General features: G+C 41.2%; 1 protein-coding gene across 1 annotated transcript in view; it reads right to left on the reverse strand.

Moving 5' to 3' along the window:
- Positions 1-211: 211 nt before the first annotated feature.
- Positions 212-23,747, reverse strand: part of LOC134573224 (carboxyl-terminal PDZ ligand of neuronal nitric oxide synthase protein-like) — a 171,485-nt gene continuing 147,949 nt past the window's right edge. Inside the window, exons 8-11 of the mRNA XM_063432820.1 lie at positions 18,157-18,318; positions 6,858-7,023; positions 5,533-5,872; positions 212-2,719 (exon numbers count right to left, since the gene is read on the reverse strand). Coding sequence (XP_063288890.1) covers positions 2,167-2,719; positions 5,533-5,872; positions 6,858-7,023; positions 18,157-18,318 — 1,221 coding nt within the window. The 3' untranslated portion in view covers positions 212-2,166. The remainder of the gene's footprint in view (positions 2,720-5,532; positions 5,873-6,857; positions 7,024-18,156; positions 18,319-23,747) is intronic.

Below are 23,747 nucleotides of genomic sequence, written 5' to 3' on the forward strand. Positions count from 1 at the left end.
TCTTGGCTGGTCTAGACACAGAGGCAATCTATGCATCTTCTAGGTTAGAGCAAGTACCATATTCTATCTATCTACAATATACATATGGGACTTTTAACACTGCTTTGTGTCTTTTAAATTGAATTGAGGCCTCAAGAACGTTCTAATTTATCAACAAATAGAATACAATGAATAAAAAACAAATTGTCTAAACCTCCCTTTCTTCTATGTCTCAGTCCCTCAGTGAGCTGTTTGGTAAGATCATTCTGTTTACCTCCATTAAAGGTAGACTCTAGGCAACAGAACCAGTACACTGTAATGGAAATGGTTCCGGCAGCCTTATCATTGTAAACACTGCCTTTTCCGAGAAATGTCAGTCCTTCCACTGCTGCCTAATTCTGACTTCCTGGGTTCAGTGCTAGAAAGATTGCAGGACAGTTGTTTACAGAGACACTGAATGCTCACCATAGACATGCGTTGAGTCAATGCATCTCTGAGATGCTGATTGGTCGCAGCGTGGTGTTTGACGTGCATGCTCAGTGGCCTCCTAAGGCTTTCCTATGGAAAAGCATTTGATTGGCTGAGATAATCAGACGGGATGGCAGAGCTAGTGCCTATAAGTTAACTTTTTTTTTATTTTTTTATTGTTGGGTGGGGGTCAATAATACCAAAAAAATAGTATAACATTTTAGCATTAGGAATACATACATGTATTTCCAATGCTAGAGCGTTCCTTTAAGGGCAAGGAGAATGTATGTTGTGCAAAACTAATTTTCCAGCCGTAACCTTGAAGTGATATTACAAGACGTCTGTATTCTACATGAGAATCTTCATTGATGAGGACACTTGGGTAGAACATGGAAGATCAATTGAAATTGATTAAGGCATTAATGAGCTTCTACCACCAAGCAATAATCAAATGATCTGATTTTACAGCATTTTGACTCTAGCTAACAAAATATATATCTTTATAGTGGTCTTAAAGAGAGAGCCTAAATAATGCAAATTAAATTCTACAGATATTTACATAAATCATCTTCTGTCGAACGCAAGAGAAGAATTGCAATTGACATTGTTTTCTGAGGGCGTTGCTGTAACTAGGGATTTAAAAAACATATTTTTTTGAAAGATTGCAAAAAATAAACTATTTTACTATGCATCATTTCTCATCTTCTGCTAGCTAGAACACATCTTCATTTAGTAGTCTATAATTTATAGAACATATAAAAAAAACTATAGCGATTGTAAACCCATAATACAAGGGGTAAATGATTGAATATTTTGTGACTCTCTAAAATCACTTTTTAAAAAATTATTATTATTAGTTTTTTTTTATACGGGGTTGGCGAATTGAATGCAGGAGGCAAGATTTTTCTGATTCCTAAAAATCACAATACGGTGCTGATCATTTTACTCTGTGGTGTCTATAGATTAAAAAAAAATAATAAAAATAGAGTAGCTCCATTGTCTGAGCTGACTGACATATCCAACACTTCTTTGACAACCCCTGTCTGTTTGGAGAGAAGACCCGGGATAGTGGTCAAAGCTACGGTCTTATTTTGAAGTTCGATACGAGTTGTAGGGTGAAAACTGGAATATAAACAAATCATCTTCGGCTTTCAAGGTAAAAAGTTATTTTGTTACAACAAGCTTACTTCTAGAGCAGGGCAAGGCACTTGTACATCACCAGCTGTTAATAAATTAAAACGTCCATAATATTCTCCTTGTTTTATAAACCACAACCTCTATTATAGCTTTCTGTATTTTGATGCACAATTCTCATCATTCTTTCCTAGTATGACTGGTGAATAACAAGTACGTTACCCCAAATACAGTGTGAAATACAAACGTTTGGCAAGCACCCACAGGAGCAAACTATTAATTTGCAGAGCACGACATGTGACAGTTTTTGAGAATGACTGTGACCTTCTTCTGTAATCTACATGGCTTGCCGAGTTTATTACTTGTTGTGTCGCAACATGACATCTTCCAGTTTAAATGAGTGACTTACACGTGTTTAAACCAATTAAATGGCTTTCAATGTAGTGTTTTTTTTGCTGTTAAACTCTCAGCGTGTCCTTCGGAGAACAGATTCTGCTCTCAACACCTTATTTTTTCCCCCCCGCCTTTCACAAGCCAATCGCTTTAAAATGCTTTCCTAACAGGCAGGTCAGTTTTTAATCCTCGTCAGTTTCCGTTTTTAATTAAGCGCCACTGCTTGGGAGCCCCCAAATGATCGTCTGAATCAATGTCGGGGAAATCATCTTCAGAAAAGCTGATGTGCAAACACGTATCGTTTGCGGTGGAGAAAGGTAAGGTGCTGTCAATGCCCAACTGCTTAACCAAACCATTGCAGACCTGGATCTCGGGTAAAACAGTTGGGGTATCTTCCAAGTTGTCGTAGCTGCTGGTGATAGAATGATAGGTCCCATTTTCTTCAACAGACTCTTGTTGGAAAGACAAACGACACAGTTCCTTAATGGGCGACAGCTCGCCATTTTCAAAACATGGAAAGTAAGAGTTTTTAAATGATGGACTTGTATCCTCTGACTCAAACTCCGATGGTGTGATTGAACATGAGGTGATGGTGGTAAAGCTCGTAAGGTTGACGCTGGCAGGAGTAGTGTGAGTTACGCTTTCGGTTGACCTTGACTCTATTATTTGCCCTGGCAGAACCTTTGTAGATCTCTTTCTAGTGATCGGAGGTGGTGGAATCAGCTTTGGAAAAGATGACACGACCCTTCGAATGAGAAGAGAAAACGGACAATTAGGTTTCTGTTTGCGGCTCATTGAACCAGACTCTTTAGAGATTGCCAAAAAAAGTGGTGCAGACATTATATAACACTTCTTAAGATATTAAAAGTAATCTCCAAAATGAAAACTCGATGCAGCCATGCAAAAAATAATACAGAGAAGATACTAGTTTGGAGAAAGAACATGCCGTACCTCTTTCTGCTAGTGTGACATTTACGAATAAAGAATAGATTATATTGTGCAGCCAGTGTAAATATTGCCGTTTAACCACAGATTAACTCGGTTTCTTTTCTTTTTTTAAATCAGTGTTCTTTAAAGACACTTAACATTAATCCATCCATAAAATGCCATCATAACGAGGAAACATCTGCATAAATTACATTTTTTTTTTTTTTACTAACTAGGTACAAATCTGTCGCAAAAAAATAAATAAATCTAATCTAGTCCAGCACATTTAAATGTCAATCTGTATAACATTTACTTTGCACCGAACATGCTCATTTTGTGATTATGGGGTGGGTGCAAGGTTTGATTGTAATTTAGGTGTTCTTCTTAAATATATGAAAAGGTTGTAGCATATTTATTTCCATGTCGATCCTCTATAACCAACTAATTAGTATAAATAGCATTTATAATACACTGTGCAGCCAACTCCAGAGGTTCTGTCAGAGCACCCTTGCAATCAGACAAAGAGGGGTGTGAGTGGGGGGGGGGGGGGGGGGGGGTTTAGTGACAAAGACTGTGCAATAGCCAGTTGGGTAAAGATCTTTTGTTTAAAAACCCTCTTTCTGTTTGTATTTGCCCCCTTTGCCCTGAGCTGCTGTGCATAATAAAACAGAACTGTACAAACCTTGCATAATACCCTCGTTGATGAAAGGGTTAATTAAAATGTTAAAGGTTGGTGAGCATAACTCCTTTTTCTGTGGGTAATTAAATCCTCCTTTTTCAGAGATTATTTCCCCTTCATTAGCTCTATGCTGTCAATCACAGACGAATCGTTAAGGGTCTAAAACAAATCTCTAAAGCCCAGTGATTTTCAGCATATCACTGTAAGATAATATAAATGAATCATAAACATAATTCTAAAAATACTCTGAGTGCGGAGACCTTCTATAATGAACAGTTCAGTGTAAAGCTAGCGTTTAGAGGAATGACAACACTTTCCAATTATTTAGTGCAAACTGCTTGCTTCTACAAGAGGAACAGGCTATTATCCGAGCAGCTCCTGGCTTGTCTGCAAGAGGTCTGCTAGAGCTGGGCATGACAGATTTCCCTTGTATTTCCATTAACTATTTCAGTGAGTGGGGTGAGCTCACCTGTAGGACATAAATATGCCATAATCTCTCAATCCTAATTCGACATGCGGACAGACACATAGGTCTCTATTTACTTAATGTTTGGATACGCTTTTGTTATTCTTATATTTTTTTTAATTTTTTTTATATATATGAAATATTTTTGATATTTTAATATTTAACCCCTTAAGGACCAAACTTCTGGAATAAAAGGGAATCATGACGTGTCAGACATGTCATGTGTCCTTAAGGGGTTAAAAGATAAAATGTTAAAGGGATACCATAGTGTTAGGTATACAAAGTTGTATTCCAAGCACTGTAGCTGATGGGAAGAATAAAAAAAAAATGGGACCAGTCAATTCAAAAAACCTTGCTGCAAACTGTGTCAGCACATATGCACAGACAACACAGCCACACACAACAATAAAACCTACAGCATTAAAGGTTCATATACTCCTGCTCATCCAGCAATGTGTTTACATGATTCAATCCACCAAATGCCACCTAGGATGCTACATTGGGGAAACCACCCAGCAATTAAATGGCAGAATGAATATGCACAGACACTCCATTAAACACCACAAAGAAGAATCCTACTGCACTCCTGTGGGACACCACTTTACCCAGCCTGGCCACTCACTGAAGGACCAACTGAAAGGGGGTTTTAAAAATACCCAAGAAAGAAAAAAACTTTTGAAGCCAGAATGATCAAACTGTTTAACAGCAAGAATAGAGGACTAAATATTGATTTGGGTTTCCTGTGCCACTACCAACACTTTACAGGAACACTCCCCCACATTATCATACCGTTCTGTCATATGTACCAACATTTTAAAACGTATTACACTATGTGTATTCTATCAATATACTAAGTACTAGGTGTAGACCTATGCTTTCCCATACTCTTATGCATGTATGCTTACATATGAGAATGTGCATTTATATTTGTGTACATGAGTTCGTGTATGTATATGCGTTTGTGTATGCGTATATATATATATACTTGTGTGTGGGTATGTATAAAGTGTACCATCTTCTGCCCTGTCTGCTTGGTTTTTTTTTTCTCCCTCCCCCCCTCACTATATATATATATATTTTTTTTTTTTAAAGATGTGAATTCATATCTCATACATTAAATCTGAAACGCTTCACCTGTCCATGAAGCACTGACAGCAGCATTTCCAGAGATACGCACTGATACAGCACATTGACTGAAAAGGAGAGAGGGATCATAGGGCAGGCATTGTCACAAATCATCTGTAGCTACCTGAGACTACTGCACCGGAATTTTGATAAAATCTGGCTGGTGGGGAGATTTTAAAGTGCACAGTGATACTAGAAGCTGCACAAATATTCAGTGTGGGTAATAGGAATTGGTGAACAGAGTGCTTAACACAAACAGAAGGTTTCCTCACACTAATTTCCCTAATTTAATATATACCAGCCCCTAAGAGGTTCTCACCAGTCTAAAGCATGCTTTATGACCAATCGCACATAGACCTACTTGGTATCTCCTAAACATGGACTTCGATCTTCAGCCTTGATCAACTCTGCACGGTCTGCGAGGACTGATGTGACTTCAGACCCTTCCACCTTCCTGTTGGCTACTTCCTTTATGTCCACAGTTGCATTCTCCTTGCTGAGGCCACCCTTCTCCAGGTTTAAGAGATTGAGATAAGACTCCCCGATGTTCTTCCCATTAAGGGCATGAGTGGAGACCATGGAACTCTGAAGGCTGGCTGGCGTTGAGGTGGAAGGGAGGTTAATTTCCAGGCTGTACAAGTTCTTTAAGTTTAGCGACAAAGACTGTGCAATAGCCAGTTTGTGTAAAGATCTTTTGTCGGCTGTGGTTGGAAACAGAATTAGGGCAAGATACCATTTAAAGTAAACATGTTACATTCATAGGACGTGTTACAGTTTTCGTTCGTTGATTGTGATTTACAATCCCTGCTGTCTTTGTTGGTGGGGAGACCAGTATACTGTGCATGCCACAAAAGCATAACGTGGACGTGTCCACAAAACATCCTAGATTTTAATTGCACTAATATCATCATATCATTTAATACCATTCTATAACTGTTATAGCTTTCCTTAATAGTGTAATATAAATTATTTATTTTTGGTTGATGTGTTCGGGACCAGAACTTCGTTCAGTGGTATGTGGGGCACGTCCCGTATAACAAATTACTGTTCTATTAAAACAGGCTGCCTCCCAGCCTCAACCCTGAAATTTCTTATTTTCACTAAAGAGAGAATTGCTGGGAATTCAAAGTGAATTTAAAAATTTAGGTCCGTAGAGCCGAATTGGAGAAATTCCCCGCATCAATTCTGGTTTCAGTTCAGCTATTTTGGCCTTAAATTTAAAATTTACTTTGCATTCCTGCAATTCTCACTTTCATAAATAACACTGACTGTTAATAACGGATAGGGCTATTCACTAAAAGCAGAATTCAACCTGTATTCCAAGATATTCTCTGAAAAGAATCACAGCTAATTATACTATGGCTTCATTAGGGCTGATGGGAAAATAAACTAAGCCAAAGTCAGACGTGGGGGTGGGTTTTCTATTTAAAGGCAAGTTACGCTCCCAACCCTTAGCCAGTAATGCTCCCCTAAACATGAAGCACTACACAACACCCACACACTGGGATTTATTCACTAAAGAGTGACCGGTTGTGAACTAAGCCCCTTAACGCTAAATTAGACCAAAATCGCTAAATTGGAACAATTCGAAATCTTTGGTCATTTTATCCCGATCTTTGCAGTTTATTTCTAAAACTAGTGAAACAGTGGTGAATTGAAAAGCAAAGACTATATATCACTACTTACTCGACAGTTTCGGGTCTGTCCGGAGCTCTAGCTCCTTGAGTTGTTTCACCAGGAGAGAGATGTGCTGTAAGAGATCTCGATTGGTCAGTAACAGTTGCCGGACTCTGGCTTGGGATTCAATGCGGGCGGCCGACTCCGCGGCAAGCTGGTCTTTAAGCAGCTGCACCTGCCGGCACACAAAACAAGACAAATATTGGAAAACCTACTCAATAAATGTATCAATGACAATATCACTGGGTGCTAAACAATGAAGATGTAACAAGCACCGGACTCGGGAAGAACGCAGGAGCAGTGGTCATACCTTTGTTTAATTGGCAGTCAAGATCTTTCTCCCTGGACTCAGTGAAGCAAATCATGAATGGATTCACTGCTCAGGGAAATTTGATTGGCTAAATGAACCATCCACTGACAAAAACTGGATAATTAGAGTGAGCGTGAACTTTAGGTGCAAGGTATGAGAACTTATAAAGTGTAATCGCAGTGCGGATCCTGAATAATCGAATTGTGAGATACGGACTAAGACTATATGATCGATTCATAGTCTGAGTGCAGAATCCGAGAATGGTCCTATAAGACCCCAGGAATCATGGACATAAATCAAAGCTGTTCATTAGTTTCTGCATTTATAGTTCCGTTCTATGTGGGTTGACTATTTCTTAATTTGAACACGAACATATCACAATATGTAGATTATTTTCTTTATTAGTGACAACATTTAACACCATGTTCCTGGCTATTTGCCAGGCAGATATTAATTAATGAGCGTAGTGAACAGGAGAATTATGTTGCGAATGATATACGGAGGGAATGCTAATTTCTTTGATGAATTCACAGCGATGGAAGGAACACTTCGTACAGAACCTGGCGAATTAAAGATGTATTATTATACAGGAGATAATGCATGGAATGAGAGCATTACCTTGCATCACAGAGTCACCCTTTTTATTTTTGCATACTGTAGCTGGGAGCGTAATTCTACCCAATTCTAAATGTACTACCTTCACACAGATTGTATTGCAAAGAGTATACAGACCCATGTGCTACAGTAACCAGCTCATATATACCAACTTGAAAGCTGTACGAAAAAAAAAAAAAAAAAGTTAATTTTAGAGTGCATGTAGGGATATATAACAAAGATGATTTTTTATAGAGTATATATTTTCACTCTAACCAATGGGTAGTCAATAAAATGTTAAACACAGATCTGCACACCAGTCAAGCTATAAGACTTGTGTTTCCCACAGAAATCACAAATTTCAAGTGATGTTACTACCGCAAAGGATTCTGGGTGGGCATATGCAAATTAGTTCAACAAAATCACATTTTTGCCCAATTCCATTTTAAACATGGGTCCCTTGGAGTTTGTGTTTGCTGTATACAACAGCTTCGAAACACAACTCGGGGAGAGATACAAAGCCAGTGAACCATTCATGGACAGCTGTTTCATTGTTAATGCAACTCATCAGCATGAAGCTGGTTACTGGGGTTTTCAATCACACATTTTCCCCCCACCATATACTGGATAGCTAAACAGACATGTCTGCGCCACCTAGTGGTTGTTGGGTATATTACATCAGCTAAAGTGCTTGATTTAAGAACTTTACAATCACCTCAATTTCTCGATCTTTTTTCATTTTGTTTTTGTTATTGTGAACTTTGAATGGACATTTTTGAACACGACTACTTTAAAACACTTTTCTTGCTCGGAATATGAATATATTATATATAACATAAATGCTGCTTTTCTTCTGCCTTTGAATACTAAACACAATAACTTTCCCTGCTCCGTATTCCTATTGAAATTAATGTATCGAAGTAGATCCTGCACTGTATTTGTAGACTGATTGATAATGACTGTAGAGAGAGCGCTGTATAATATGCGGTCACTCAGTATATTGTGATAAGATTAACATACGATTAGAATACTCTTACATGGGAATCAACTGATTAATGTTTTCCAAATCACAGAATTGCCCATGTCACAGATTTGTTATACAAGAAATATACAGATAATCTCTGCATTTCTACTTTCGTTTCACTTACCAGCCCAACTGTAGGCTGCACCTATAGATACCGATATATATATACAGTTGCAAGAAAAAGTATGTGAACCCTTTGGAATGATATGGATTTCTGCACAAATTGGTCATAAAATGTGATCTGATCATCATCTAAGTCACAACAATAGACAATCACAGTTTGCTTAAACTAATAACACACAAAGAATGAAATGTTGCCATGTTTTTATTGAACACACCATGTAAACATTCACAGTGCAGGTGGAAAAAGTATGTGAACCCTTGGATTTAATAACTGGTTGAACCTCCTTTGGCAATAACTTCAACCAAACGTTTCCTGTAGTTGCAGATCAGACGTGCACAACGGTCAGGAGTAATTCTTGACCATTCCTCTTTACAGAACTGTTTCAGTTCAGCAATATTCTTGGGAATGTCTGGTGTGAATCGCTTTCTTGAGGTCATGCCACAGCATCTCAATCGGTTTGAGGTCAGGACTCTGACTGGGCCACTTCAGAAGGCGTATTTTCTTCTGTTTAAGCCATTCTGTTGTTGATTTACTTCTATGCTGTTGAGCTTCAGCTGGTAGACAGATGGCCTTAAGTTCACCTGCAACATGTCTTGATAAACTTGGGAATTAATTTTTCCTTCGATGATAGCAATCCGTTCAGGCCCTGACGCAGCAAAGCAGCCCCAAACCATGATGCCCCCACCACCATACTTCACAGTTGGGATGAGGTTTTGATGTTGGTGTGCTGTGCCTCTTTTTCGCCACACATAGTGTTGTACAGAATATTTTGCCAGTACTGATGTGGAACATCCAGGTGCTCTTGTGCAAACTGTAAACGTGCAGCAATGTTTTGTTTGGACAGCAGTGGCTTCCTCTGTGGTATCCTCCCATGAAATCCATTCTTGTTTAGTGTTCTACGTATTGTAGATTCGCTAACAGGGATGTTAGCATTTGCCAGTGACTTTTGTAAGTCTTTAGCTAACGCTCTAGGATTCTTCTTCACCTCATTGAGCAGTCTGCGCTGTGCTCTTGCAGTCATCTTTACAGGACGGCCACTCCTAGGGAGAGTAGCAGCAGTGCTGAACTTTCCCCATTTATAGACAGTTTGTCTTACCGTGGACTGATGAACAGCAAGGCTTTTGGAGATACTTTTATAACCCTTTCCAGCTTTATGCAAGTCAACAATTCTTAATCGTAGGTCTTCTGAGAGCTCTTTTGTGCGAGGCATCATTCACATCAGGCAATGCTTCTTGTGAAAAGCAAACCCAGAACTGGTGTGTGTGTTTTTTATAGGGCAGGGCAGCTATAACCAACACCTCCAATCTCATCTCACTGATTGGACTCCAGTTGGCTGACATCTCACTCCAATTAGCTCTTGGAGATGTCATTAGTCTAGGGGTTCACATACTTTTTCCACCTGCACTGTGAATGTTTACATGGTGTGTTCAATAAAAACATGGCAACATTTCATTCTTTGTGTGTTACTAGTTTACGCAGACTCTGATTGTCTATTGTTGTGACTTAGATGATGATCAGATCACATTTTATGATCAATTTGTGCAGAAATCCATATCATTCCAAAGGGTTCACATACTTTTTCTTGCAACTGTATAGACAATTTATAGCATGTTATATAATGAGATTATAGGCTGTCCATATAATGAATGATCACATTTAGGGAAAATGTGAGTTCATATTATAAGTCAATATTTTTGATATATCATTGACTGTCTGTTAATTTCAGAATTCTGTAAGTTCCATTTCCCATGATGCTAAGTCTGCATTAAGTTCACAAGCATATGCGATTCCGCTGTTACCAAGTATATTATGATAGCTCGGATTATTTTAAAGGACTTTAGCTTGCGTAATTGATTTATGTGTAAAGTGTGTGTCTTCTTGTCATTTTACAAAAACTGCAGATTTCAATGGAACTTGGTTACACCCCCATGGCTGCCGATCAGACAACCAGTCTGGTTACTTCCTGGTTTGGTTAGCTCAGTGGAGATAAACTCAAGAGGCAGCAATTGCCCAGAGCACCTGCCTTGTAAATACTCCTCATTGAGCGGGCATTAGGGATTGGACAGACACCAAGTCAGGGGGGGGGGGGGGGGGGAGGGGGTCAGAAGGGGACAGATTGCAAAGGCTTCAGATGGAATCTGCAGCTTTTTGGTTTTTAAATATACCCACAACGAAAAAAATGCATAATTAAAAAACGCATAATTAAAACGTGCATGTTTTCATTGGGGGGATATTTACCAACACTGATTTTATATATTTGGATAGTGGAGTGTCCCTTTCAAGGAACACTCAAGGCACCACAAAAACTTTATCTTAGTTAAGTTATTGTGGTAAATAGAAGCCCTGTGCGCCATCTTACCTGGAAGGACCACTCCAGGCACCATAAAACTTAATTACAATGATGTTATGGTGGAGGAATTTCCAGAGACAGTCTTACCTTAAGGAGTTAAACCAGTGGTTCACAAACTTTTTAGGTTCAAGGCGCCCTTAATATTTCAATATTTTTCCAAAGCACCCCAAGTCAAAATGTATAGGTTGTATATCTGTACAGTGCTGTACACCATACAGTGTTGAAGGCATGCTTGTATATAGTTTTTGTATTTTAATACAGGGGTGTGTTTGTATGTAATGTTTGCGTTTGATTGCAGGGGTGTTTTTGAATGTTATGTTCACTTTTAATTGCGTACATTTGTTTAAAGTATTAGTGTTTGAGTGAAGGGGTGTGTTTGTATATCCTTTTGGAGTTTAAATGCATGGCTGTGTGTGTATGTAATATTTGTGTTAGGTTGCAGGAGTGTGTTTGTATGTTGTGCTGGTGTTTGACTGCTTGGATGTATGCACATACACTACCACATTTATACATACTTACACAGATATACATACACACACCTTAATACACGCACTCTGAAACACACACACACCATGATACAGATACACAGACTGACACACAGATGCACATACACAGACTATATCCTGACACACACACACACACACTCATACATACACACACACACACGTGATATTTTTAATATCTCCAGCCACCCTCCTGTTATCTTACCTTGTGTGTCCAGGAGGGTGGCTTTGAGTCCTATTTCTGCTGGTGGGAGTGAGGGGTCTGGAGCTCTTCATGCTGTGGCTGCCTCCTCCCGTGCTGCCTCCCTGCATGACGCTGGGAGGAAGTGACAGGCCGTCATTTCCTCCCAGCCGGCCGATATTTCAGGTGCCCAGTCGTAGTCTTAAAGGACCACGGCACCCAACCGATCCCTGCTCAGCAGTAATGTTTCCCCGGTGCTATAATCACAGCACCATGGAAACATTCCGCAGTGCCGCACACCGTTTGGGAACCGTTGGGTTAAACCATTACTAAACAGTTTCACACCAAACTCTTGCATACAGCTGCCAACTGCTCTGTTCCTCTATTTCCTTTCTTGTTGCAAAGTTTCACTGGGCACGGTTGATATGCTTTGGGTGTCAGCCAATGCTCCCAGCCCATCACTAGCTGTCATTCAGGAAACAGAGTGAAAAACGTTTGTATCTTTTTTTACTTAGTTTTCTCAGTGGGGAGCGAGTGATAGACTCCTACTTGACTGAAGTAGAGGGCTGAGTGGCCGTGCTCGCTCTACTAAACATTGGGTTCAAACATGTTTTGGTGACCGGTGGGGTCCGCCTAAGGAGTTAAATAATTTACAAACAGTTTAACTCCAACGTTTAGCACCAGCTAGCCCCCTCTTCTTCTGGAAAAGTCTGAGGTCTCATGAAGGAAGCCTCAGACTGGGTGTTGGTGGTATGCTGAGTTTTTGAGCCTACCATTCCACACCCTCTCTTCAGATAGAACTAATAATGATTTCATCTGGGGAGGTCTAATGCGCACGCGGCATTTGTTGTGCATGCGCATTAGATCCTGCTCGTCACAGCCTTTAAGGCTATGTAAGCCCTGTACCTGGATGCTCTTTGTGGCGGAACCAACCTCGCCACTGTGAACTGGAGAAGCCTGGTTACTAGCATCCTGCCCTGCGACTATGGCCCTGGGGTGTATTAACCCTGTAAGAAGGGTATTTGGGCACAATGGATGTTTATATGCTGTTCCTGGTCCTTTAAATACTGTGGAGCAGTATTACAACTTTTAAACTGGCACTTCGGATGCAGTCGAAGTGCCGAAGTCGTCGAAGTGGCCGCCATTACAGTCGAACACGTAGCGGCGGCCATTTTAATCCAGTCGAACGCGGTGAGCTGTACCTACCCCTACCCTTTGGCACTGCGGCTGGAGACTAAGTCCCGTTCGAAAATTCGAACACACGTTTGAACGGGACTTTGTCATTTCTGGGTGTAAAATAGACCTCTGGTAGATAATATAACACCACGGAAACAACCCCGGTTTCACTTCGACACTTCGACAGAAGTCGAAGTGCGTTCGACAATTCGAACGCCGCCTTCGGATGGGACTTTGTTATTTTCAGGGCAGAAATAGACCGACCGCACAGCCTGAATCTGTGGAACTGTTTTGGGCATGAAAATGTGCCTGCGGTCGGTCAAAAGTGACTTATACCTATCTCCGGAATGGCTGAACGGATTCGTATGATTTTTGGGTATGTTTGTATTTGGAATGTGCTGATTAATAATATGTAACTGTTCCCAGTTCTCTTTGCCACCAGTTGATGCTTAAATGATTTCGCTAGCTATGTCTTTTTCAACATTTATGTAATTTTTTTTTTTTTTTTTTACTTTCTTCTCACGCCGACATAGTTTTACATACTGGCTCTTAAGCCATGCACCGTTATAATCGGAGTGTATCTTATAAATGCAAAGCCAGCATACAATCACACTTATAATGAGCCTCAGAATTATACTTAACCTGTGTTATTGTAGATCAGATCTGTCGGCAGTATATACAATGCAGATTTCTCATCTATAATTAAGACTAATAGTGTTGTCGCATTTAGCGTGGTTTACCATGTTTAAGCTGTCTCCCCTTAAAGATCTAAAGCGACAGTAGCAGATATTGATGCAAATGCTGATGATTAACCTTACGTTGCCACTCAACACGCACACCCATAAATAACACTTGATCTAACATAGACGCTAGCATAGCCTGTTAGGTCCTATAGGCCTTTTGTTATCAGTTCAAGCTTTATCTTTTGTTGTTATTAAGTCTAAGACCTGGTTACCTCACCATAACGTTAACACTAAGGCACTTATTCAGAGACATACTGGTTGCAAGCATGTTAACTTACAATGAGTGAAATAGCCTCTGGAGCAATAGGGCAAACGGCGAGTAACCAGTCATTTTCTATCACAATAGTCAGCATGTTCCTGCTAGATCACGGTTTCCTCTCATAAGTGTAATTGTACGTGCTAGAGCAGTTAGGATGATACAAACATATATACTCGCAAATAGACTGTTATTGCATAGAGAAAACTACTTAATTTACCAAACCTTTAAACAAAATGTGCAAGTTTTCAAAGCCACTGTTTAATCTTACGATGCTACCATATTATTGAACGCTGTTGTGGCGCATGACTATACTCTGTACCCACCTGCACAATAAAAATAAAGAATAAAAAAAAAATAATAATATGTAACTGTTATTAATATTGGATGTATGGTTTTAAAGTTATGAAAGTTGGGTAAAATGTATGTTTTAACTGTACGGATAATTGGGTTACCTCTCAGGCTAAGGGGAGGGAATCTGTGGGATGTAACCATTGTGTGATTGGGTAATCTATAATTGGATGTGGGCTCTCCCTTGCAGGGGAGAATTGCGTAAAAGCAGAGTGTGTGTAATTAAACCTGAGTTCCTGTTTTAACCCTCAATGTGAAGTGTCGTCTCATTCTTGGGGGAGGATTTATTGTATGCTGTTCCAGTTTGACTGCTAGGAGTGTAAACCTATTCGTATGGTTTCCTATTCCACTGTCTACAGCATTCATATGCTTGAGAGGATTTATATGCTTCTTCGGTTCGGTGATTGTGGTGTCTGCCAGAGTGCTTGGAGTCCTCAGGAAACGCTAGGAGCATCCTTTAACGGAGGTACCCAGTCGGGGTGCCAGGCGATCCGTTACACTCTTACATCGGTACCCTTGTCTGGCACAGCTGTAGCGGCTTTGGAGTGGGTTCCAGGCTCGCCATTCTTGTTTACCAACGGCTGTGGCCTTCACTCTGTTGTGGCCTGGTTTATCCTGGCCCCCACCAAGCAAGCCCTGCACCGTTCCTGGGCAAATCTAGTGAAGGAGACCCACTGGCGGCCGATCCAAAATGGCCAATGTTACCCATGCACATGCACCATTTTCTACAACGGTTCGATGCTGTTTCCCAGCGGTTTTAGAGGAGCTGGGAGACTCTGCTTCAGCCACCCACACCACCCGCACAACCTCCTATCAGAGCTCCGGTTCAGCACCCCCCTCCAAGGTGCGGAACCAGGAAGGTGCATGCTCCCGGGTGACAACGCTCGGGACCCAGAGGCTCTCTCCATGAGAAAGAGGCCTGTGGACATTGGAAGTTGGTTCCTGAAAACACCTGGGGCTGTAGTGATGCTGCACGTTGTGGTGCCGTGGGAGGCACAAATTCACTATTGTACCTGCATGGACTCAGCCTGTCCTTCACAGTCATAGGCTGAGGGGACTATTCTCACGGGGCTATCTGGTCTGAGGGAGGTACCAAGCCATACCCCTTGAAGGCTTGCCATTGTTTCTGGTTTTAACTAGCTACTAAGTGCAGATTTTTGTGCACCTTCACTGACTACACATCACGGTCAAAAACCTGAGCTCAGTATTTCACTACTTGGTGGCCTCGTTCTCATGTAATCCATGTTGTGTGTCCAGTTTGCCTTACTGAAGGTATTATCTATTATGCGGTTTCTGCTCTGACACTCAACTGTTTACTCTACTATTGTAATTTTCCTTTAATAATATGTGTTACTCGCTAGACATATTCTAATAATGCAACCTCTTGTATTTTATATAAATGTTTAAATATGTCTACACAAGCAGGTTTGTCATCATATCACAAAAAAGGCTGTTTTATCGGAGTCTATTTTAAACAATTGTTATGCATGTTCATGTGCCATTACTCCTGATTCTACTTTGTCCTGTATCCATCAAAAGCCTCAATAAAAGAAAGAATAAAAAAAACCAAAAAAAATAACTGTTTGACTCTTACACCGCGGTGGGAAAGGCCCACTGAAGCAGTTATGGTGTCTAAGGTCATTGTAACATCATGGAATTTGATTCCTAACACACTTTGTGAGGACTCAAAGGGAATTATTTGCTACAAAAAAATAGAAGAATTACAATTTCTTGTTCAAAATATGTGAATCCTGAGAATTTTCCAGTTGGGCTATTTTTTTCTCTACATTTTTACTTTGCAGGGTTAATTACCAAAGTGAGAATTGTTAGGAATTGAAAGGAAATTTCGAGTGGATCTGTCGCCATACGGATCCTTTGGTTGAAAGCTGAGGGATCCGTGACCCCCCCGACGCCCTCTCAAACATTTAACCAGTTAAAACTTAAGGGCCACTGTACCCAGACCATTTCATTAAGATAAAGTTGTCTGGGTGCCTTCAGTGGCCCTTAACAAATCCACTTTGTCACGTTGACACAGAAATGATGCCAAGCGCTGAGAATTTTGAATCCCTGTTGATCAGGAGTAACAGATCTCTCCTAATCAGAAGTAAGTTGAAAGCAAGTGGGTGTTTTTTTCAAACTCCAATGGTAGAGATAACTGTGAGGTTCCGGTTATCAAAATTGCAAGTTTCCTGACTATACAACCTGCTAGAGTTCTGATTGAATACAGGTGTAGGGGAGTGAAAACAATCCATGAAGCTGTCTCTGCATTCACTGTGCAGAGACAACCTGCTTCAAGGGTCGGCTCTTCCTTTAGGCCAATTAGTGATGCACACTTACTCAGCCATCTACCTGATCTAAACGAAAACATGATTCATCAGATCTGGCAACCTTCTCCCATCGCTCCCTGGTCCAAGTCTGACGCTCATGTACTCATTTGGTGGTGGACACTATGACAGGTCTGCAGCTACACAGCCCCATATGCAGCAAACTGCAATGCACTGTGTGTTCTGACACCTTTCTATCATGGCCGGCATTAAGAATTTCACCAATTTGAAATACAGTAACTCTTCTGTGTGATCGGAGCAGACAGGCTAGCCTTCACTCACCAAATGCATCAATAAACCTTTGGTGCTCATAACCTGATTGTCGGTACACCGATTGTCCTTCCTTGCACCACTTTTGGAGGTCCTAACCACTGCATACAGGAACACCCCATAAAACTTGCAGTTTGGAGATGCTCTGACCCAGTAGTCTAGCTATCACTGTTTATCCCTTGTCAGAGTCACTCAGATCTTTTAACTTGCCCATTTTTACTGCTTCAAACACATGAAATTTAAGAACTGACTGTTCACTTGATGCCTAATATATCCCACCCTTGACAGGTGCCATTGTAACGATAGAATCAATGTTATTAATTTCACCTGTCAGTGTTTTTTGGTTTTGATTTTTTTAAGTCGTATTGTCACTGTCTGAGGACTTTGCAGAATTTGACATCGCCATTGGGGGTCTGGTGGTGGTGACGAGAGGTCACTGCTGTACTCTCGTGCATGCCAATTCCCTGCAGCTGTCACTGGTGGAGGCTGGGGGGGATTGACACCTCTAGATCCAGTGTCTGGAAATGTCAGGCGGAGGAAAATACAGAGACAAAGTATATCTTTTAACTGGGTTAGAATTTAAGTTAAATTCCAACAAAGTCAAAATGAGTATTTCATAAAGAAAAATTATTTATTTTTTTAGAGGGAGGGGGGGGGGGGGGGGGAGAAGGAGGTGACAGTGTGGATTTAAAAAAACTGAGTTTTAAATGTAATGCATATTTAATATAATGGGCTCCTCATCTTTGTGGCTGAGCATTGTGTGTGTATGTCAGTGAAGTTTGTTGGATGTGCATGTTAAGTAAATGTGTGATATGTCAACATCAGATGTATAATAATACAAAACTTCAATTCGTCTTTGATTTTCCCAAAACATTTCCCAGTGTAAGCACAAGGATCGCTGTATATCCAGATACTGCCACTAGGGGCAGTATGATTTTTACCATAAATAGATCTCCATAATAAAACCTCATACTTCTGCCCAGTAATAGTAATTCTGTTTTTCCTCTGATTGAATAATCCTTCCAGATGCAAGTCATTTTAACGAGATGTGTAGTCAAGGCATACAAGCACACAGTGTTTCAGCTCTATGTGAGAGATTTACCTGTGCGACAGCCACCTGTGTCTGCTGCTGCTGCTGTAACAGCTGATGTTGTAAGAGGTGCAGCCGATGCTGGGAGGCCAGAGGGGTCAGGGCAGATACGGAGCTGGTGGGAGTCCGGAAGTTCGGAGTCACTGATGAAAAGATGGTGCTGTTCTCGATCTCCTAGAAAGAATAAGATCCATCAGAAAGTGATCAGATATCAGTTATCTGTGCGTATCTCTCCAGAACAAAGTGACACAATGTAACAGTGATTAGATGGATAGCTGGACAATATGTATCTGTCTATCTACCTATATTCATAGTAAGATACATAATCCACACCCTGTACTGGCTATCTTAGAATTTGCAAAGACTCACCACCAGGTGGCTCCAGATCTTAGCTAAAGCACAGACTAATAATAAATACTTCTTCTATATCACAGGAGCTAGTTTATTAGGAACCGCATCGACCATAGAAAGGTTCGAGCCGGAATTCCATGATGGGTATATGAATAATGGACCAATCTTCCTGTTTGACATGAGACCTCAACTGCTGTTCTAACTAAACCCTTAAGTGTCTTTCATTTAATCGTGGTCACTTACCCGTGTTATGGTCATTTCAGAGTATTTATAAAGACCGATTCTTTATGAAAAATGCATGTAGACCATGTTGGTAGAATATAACTCGATCAGAGGCTATGCATTAGGCAACATACGGGCTGCTCTGTTTTATGTAAGTGTACCTCCCAACTGTCCCAGGCTTGGAGAACATGTCCCAGATTGGTTCCTTTGTGACCCTCAGCTGGAGACAGCGCAATCTGTTCCTACCAAGCGCTCAGTGAGCACATGCTCAGACATTCTCACACCGTGTTGACTATACTCAGGGCATTAAGCTCAAAGTGTTTCAAACGAGTTCTGGCCATGGACTGCCTGGGTGGGGCTGGTGAGAAACGCACTGACTATTTGGGCAAGCCTGCCCTCTTATTAGATGGACTTGTCTATGTTCTGTGCCCCCTGTAGGCTACAGATACATACCTCTTGTGGGATTGGGTTTGTGTTTTAAAGTTTTGACAAAATACACTTTAACATTTTGCTAATTACCCCGGCTTGGATAAAAGCATCTTCTAATGTGATGTGCAACAGGTGCAACGTATCTCTCTGCACATTTTCATTGGTTCAAAGTGGTCATGATTCCTGGAAACTGTACATGCAGCATTTCGCTATAGAGATTAATCCCTTAGTTGACAGAGGTATAACTTGACCTCTAGCTGCATCATTAGCTGGCCTAGAACTAATTTCCATTCTGTACATAGCACCCCCTATCAACCCCCCAACCTCCCTCTCTGGCGAGAGGTGACATCAGCCGATGTAGATTGGGCTATTTGGATAATTTTGCCATTGGAATTAGGCAAGTTAATGCAATCCTTTTTTTGGGGGGTGTTTGGGGGAAGGGAGGTGACACAGACCACCACAGAGGAGGATGCAAAACAGTGTTTTAGAAAATAGGTTTTTTTTTTTTGTTTAAATAACCATTTACATGTGAATATCACCCTCTACACGCACTCAAGCACAAGATTGAAAATAAAATTAAAACGAAGCTGCAGACAGTATTATTTGCCAGAGGCTGAAACAGAATGAGATTGTCAGAAAGGAGAGATTCCGATAAGTATATTCCTTCTCTCCTCTCCCCCCCCCCCATGCCTACATAGAAGAATACATAGGGGGTAGTGGGGGAGAGGGGGGAAGAGTACCTTGTACATGTGACAGTGCTGCTTTAAAACACGTTTAGGTTCCATTCAGGTGTGTAATCTATTAGCACGTGCTGTATAAAGCTAAACAATCTGTGATCATTTATTATGTCTTTTTACAGACCAACTACACAGACAGAGATTGGAGACCACCGAGTTTGGGAGCCTATTAAATCCACAGACACAGAGAGGCCTCGATATATCGATCATTTAATAGTCTATGTAGCATCTCAGGAGGGCCATTATATTATGGAGGTTATGAAACCCTGATCATTCTGGCTTTTCGTGAGACCCAACTGTATGTAATTGTAACGAACAGTCACCTGTATTGAAATGTCAAGCATTCTTGATTAACCCCTTAAGGACCAAACTTCTGGAATAAAAGGGAATCATGACATGTCACACATGTCATGTGTCCCTAAGGGGTTAAAAGGACACGCAATGCACCCAAAGTGGATGAATGAATACGTAATCAGCCTGAGTTTTTTAATACGTTGTTCAAGCCACAGAAAAAGCTGTTTAAAGGTCACTATAGCAACATTGCAAAGTTTATGGTGTAGAAAACCCACTCTTGGCCCCGAGAGTGGCTTAGAAATCATGCACAGCGAGGATAAACCTCTCCCATCGCACAGAGAAACCCCAAGCCATAGTTGCACACACGGCTGGTTGGTGGATCAGATGATTGCTTCATCCAGCCCAGCTTACAATGCAATCCTTTATATAAAATGTATCCACTCATTGTGTTATAATGTAACTGCTGCTAAGAGGATAAAGCAATTATTCCATAAATCCCTGCAGAACAGGAGTTTATGGGATGAGATCAGAATGGCAGAGCCTCTTCCAGGTAAGGCAGTGGTCTGTCAACTACAGGAATACCTAGGGACTTTATATTAACATTTCCAGGAACGTTATAGGCATGTAAAGCTTAAGTTTGTTTTTTTGTCGCGGATACTGAAACTAGAGGCTATATCTACTTCCTCCCCAAGGTAGATACTCTCCCCCCTGCCACTTCTCAATGGCGGATACCCCGCCCACATCCCATGCTCTTTTTATTTATTCTTCCCTTCTTTACTTTTCTTCTGAAAGGTATACCATATAATAAGAAGTTGTAAAAGAATGCAGAAAACTGGCACATGGACTTATTGATGTCTTCTGCGGAATTGCCAACTGTCCTTCATGTTTTGTACCTTTTTAAGGAATAAACCCCACAAAGCCTGATACCTGACGCTCCCCTCTGTCACAGTTAGTGGCTTCAAATTTGTGGATGAGCTGTGTGCAACACTTCCTTTGAGCACTACATATAGCCGTTTAAATCAATTCATATACCGTGGCTGTATGACCAGCTTTAAGCAGGGAGCTCCCGATGTCTTTCGATACTGGAGGTTCCCTTCTGTCATCTCAGGCCTTAGTTAGTGGTCCCAAACTGACAGATGAGCTATGTGCAGCTCTCTAAGTGAGTGCGGCACATTGCCTTGTAAATCCCTTAAATTCTAAGCAGGTTTTCAGAACCTGCCCCAGGGATCAGGGAGACATCCAGGCTGAATGCCCCCCTCTGCCCAGTGATTAGTGCTGGGCTTTGCCAGCTGCTCAACACAGATTACAATGTGCAGGACCTGCAGCATGAACCACAAAGTACAAAAGGCTGACAGCACGCTACTGTGTGAGCGGAGATGTCATTCTGCTGATGTCAGTACAGATGTCAGCATAAGGAATCCCTCTGAGGTAAGATAAGAGGGTGGGATCAGGGGAAAAGTACATATGTGTGGTATCCCTGTGCTCAATGTACAATAGTAGAATACAAGTAAGGGGTTTTTACAGGCCCCACACGTAGTGCGAAAACTCAGAAAAGTAAATATTTAAAATATTACCCTGTTTCCCTGAAAATAAGAAATCCCCTGAAAATAAGCCCTAGCGGATTCCATCGCGAGTAAACTAATCATTTTCCCTGAACATAGATTTGCGGGATTCCATTCGCGAGTAAGCTAATCTATGTTTGGGTAATTTTCCCTGAACATAGATTCACGGGATTCCATTCGCGAGTAAGCTAATCTATGTTTGGGTAATTTTCCCTGAACATAGATTTGCGGGATTCCATTCGCGAGTAAACTAATCTATGTTTGGGGAAGTTTCCCCGGATATAGATTTGCGGGATTCCATTCGCGAGTAAGCTAATCTATGTTTGGGGAAGTTTCCCCGGATATAAATTTGCGGGATCCCATGCCCTAGTGAACTTGTCTATGTTCGGGGAAATTCCCCCAGACATAGACCTGCTTTCGAGCCCATGCTTGCTACCGTTTTTCCTGAAATCAGACATCCCCCGATAATTTAAGCCCTAGTGCATTTTTAAGACCCGGTTTTATTTTCGGGGAAAGACGGTAAATATTTATTTGAGTTTTGTGATAAAATTATTAAATGAAAAGTGTCAAAATGCTTTCAATTACATAGCCTTGGGGATGTACTTTCTACAAATATATACTTTTCTGTAGAAGTTTTGGATTCTGTGACTACTGTAAAAATTGTAATCTCAGTATGCCAAATTTAGCTAATATTTACTTTTAAAACTGTAATTCACTCCTTTCAGTATTTGTTTTATAACTTCTAAAAATGAATTGAAATCCTAGACATATTGGGCAATTTAACAAGCAGGACTAATTAGTTAATCTATTTTGAGTTGGTTTTCTTTAGTTCCACTTGCTGTGTATAAATTATTAAATGTAAAACGTTTGTAAATGTTTTTTGTTTTGTTGAATTTTTTTTAAATTCTTTATTTTTGCGTGCTTTGTGATACAAAAAGGATTAGTAAGACATTTCGAGAATGATATTCAGTGGTCTATGTCGCAGCATAGCTGAAAATGTCGTGAGAGAACATTGCACATTTTTGTAATACAAATAACAAGATGGTGTACCAAGCTAGAATTAAGTGATTGGGAGCATGCTAGGTAATGTGATGATGGTGATGGTGGGAGACTCAACGATCAGGCAGGTTAGATACTTCACTGGTATATAGAGGGTGTATGTGAACATCAGAGTACAGTGCTAGTTTGTTGTGAATATCTAGCTGTTGTAAGGGATATGATCCCTAGTCTGTGTGAGTGATTATCTAGTTGTGTGGGATGGGAGACAGGGAGGAAATCAACCGGGTCACTGTGGTGCTGTCTCGGGGGAGAGTAATGCCTAGGGTGCATATGTAAAAAAGAAAGTAAGCAACCAAATTAAGCCATGCAGGTCAGTGTTCTTAATCTGCTTGTAACGAACCCAGTCCAAGTAATGGTGTGGAGGTTCAGGGTCCGTCCCCATGACCCGTAGGACACGCGATCAGCCAATGCCAGATCTGCCTTGTCTCTGGGGCTGGGTACTCCCGATCGTTGCTGCCGGGGTTGGCACAGAGTCCCGTAGGTTCGGATCAATGGTGTCACGTTGGTTTGTTGGCTGTAGCCACTCGGCTTGGTGTGCCCCTGAGGGAGCCCAGTCCCAGTGCCGCTTCGGGCGGTGAGACGCCTCAGGGCTTAGTGCGGGCCAGCTGTATGTCTTGGGTTGGTGAAGGGTTAGTGCTTTCCAAGTCAGCAGCTTCATGCCTTTGCCCGCTGTTAGCCGCCTGCGGTCCTTAGGTGCTGTTGGGGACCTGGCCTTGGGTCGGGTTGAGTTCCGTCCCTGTTTTCGTCGGCGAGGTGAGAGCCTGTTGCGTCGCCATTTTAGGACCTCTTCTAAGGCCATGGGTGTTTGCTGTGGGCGCATGGCCCGCTGTGCAGGTGAGTGTGCTTTCGGCTGCTCAGAGGTGGTTTGGCGCCATCTCTCCTCCAGGTCCTGCCAGAATTTAGTGAAGATTCTGTCGAGTTTGGCAGTTAGGTCGCCTTGGTTGTTATT

Source organism: Pelobates fuscus, chromosome 9 (genome assembly GCF_036172605.1).
Source record: "Pelobates fuscus isolate aPelFus1 chromosome 9, aPelFus1.pri, whole genome shotgun sequence".
Classification (NCBI taxonomy): domain Eukaryota; kingdom Metazoa; phylum Chordata; class Amphibia; order Anura; family Pelobatidae; genus Pelobates; species Pelobates fuscus.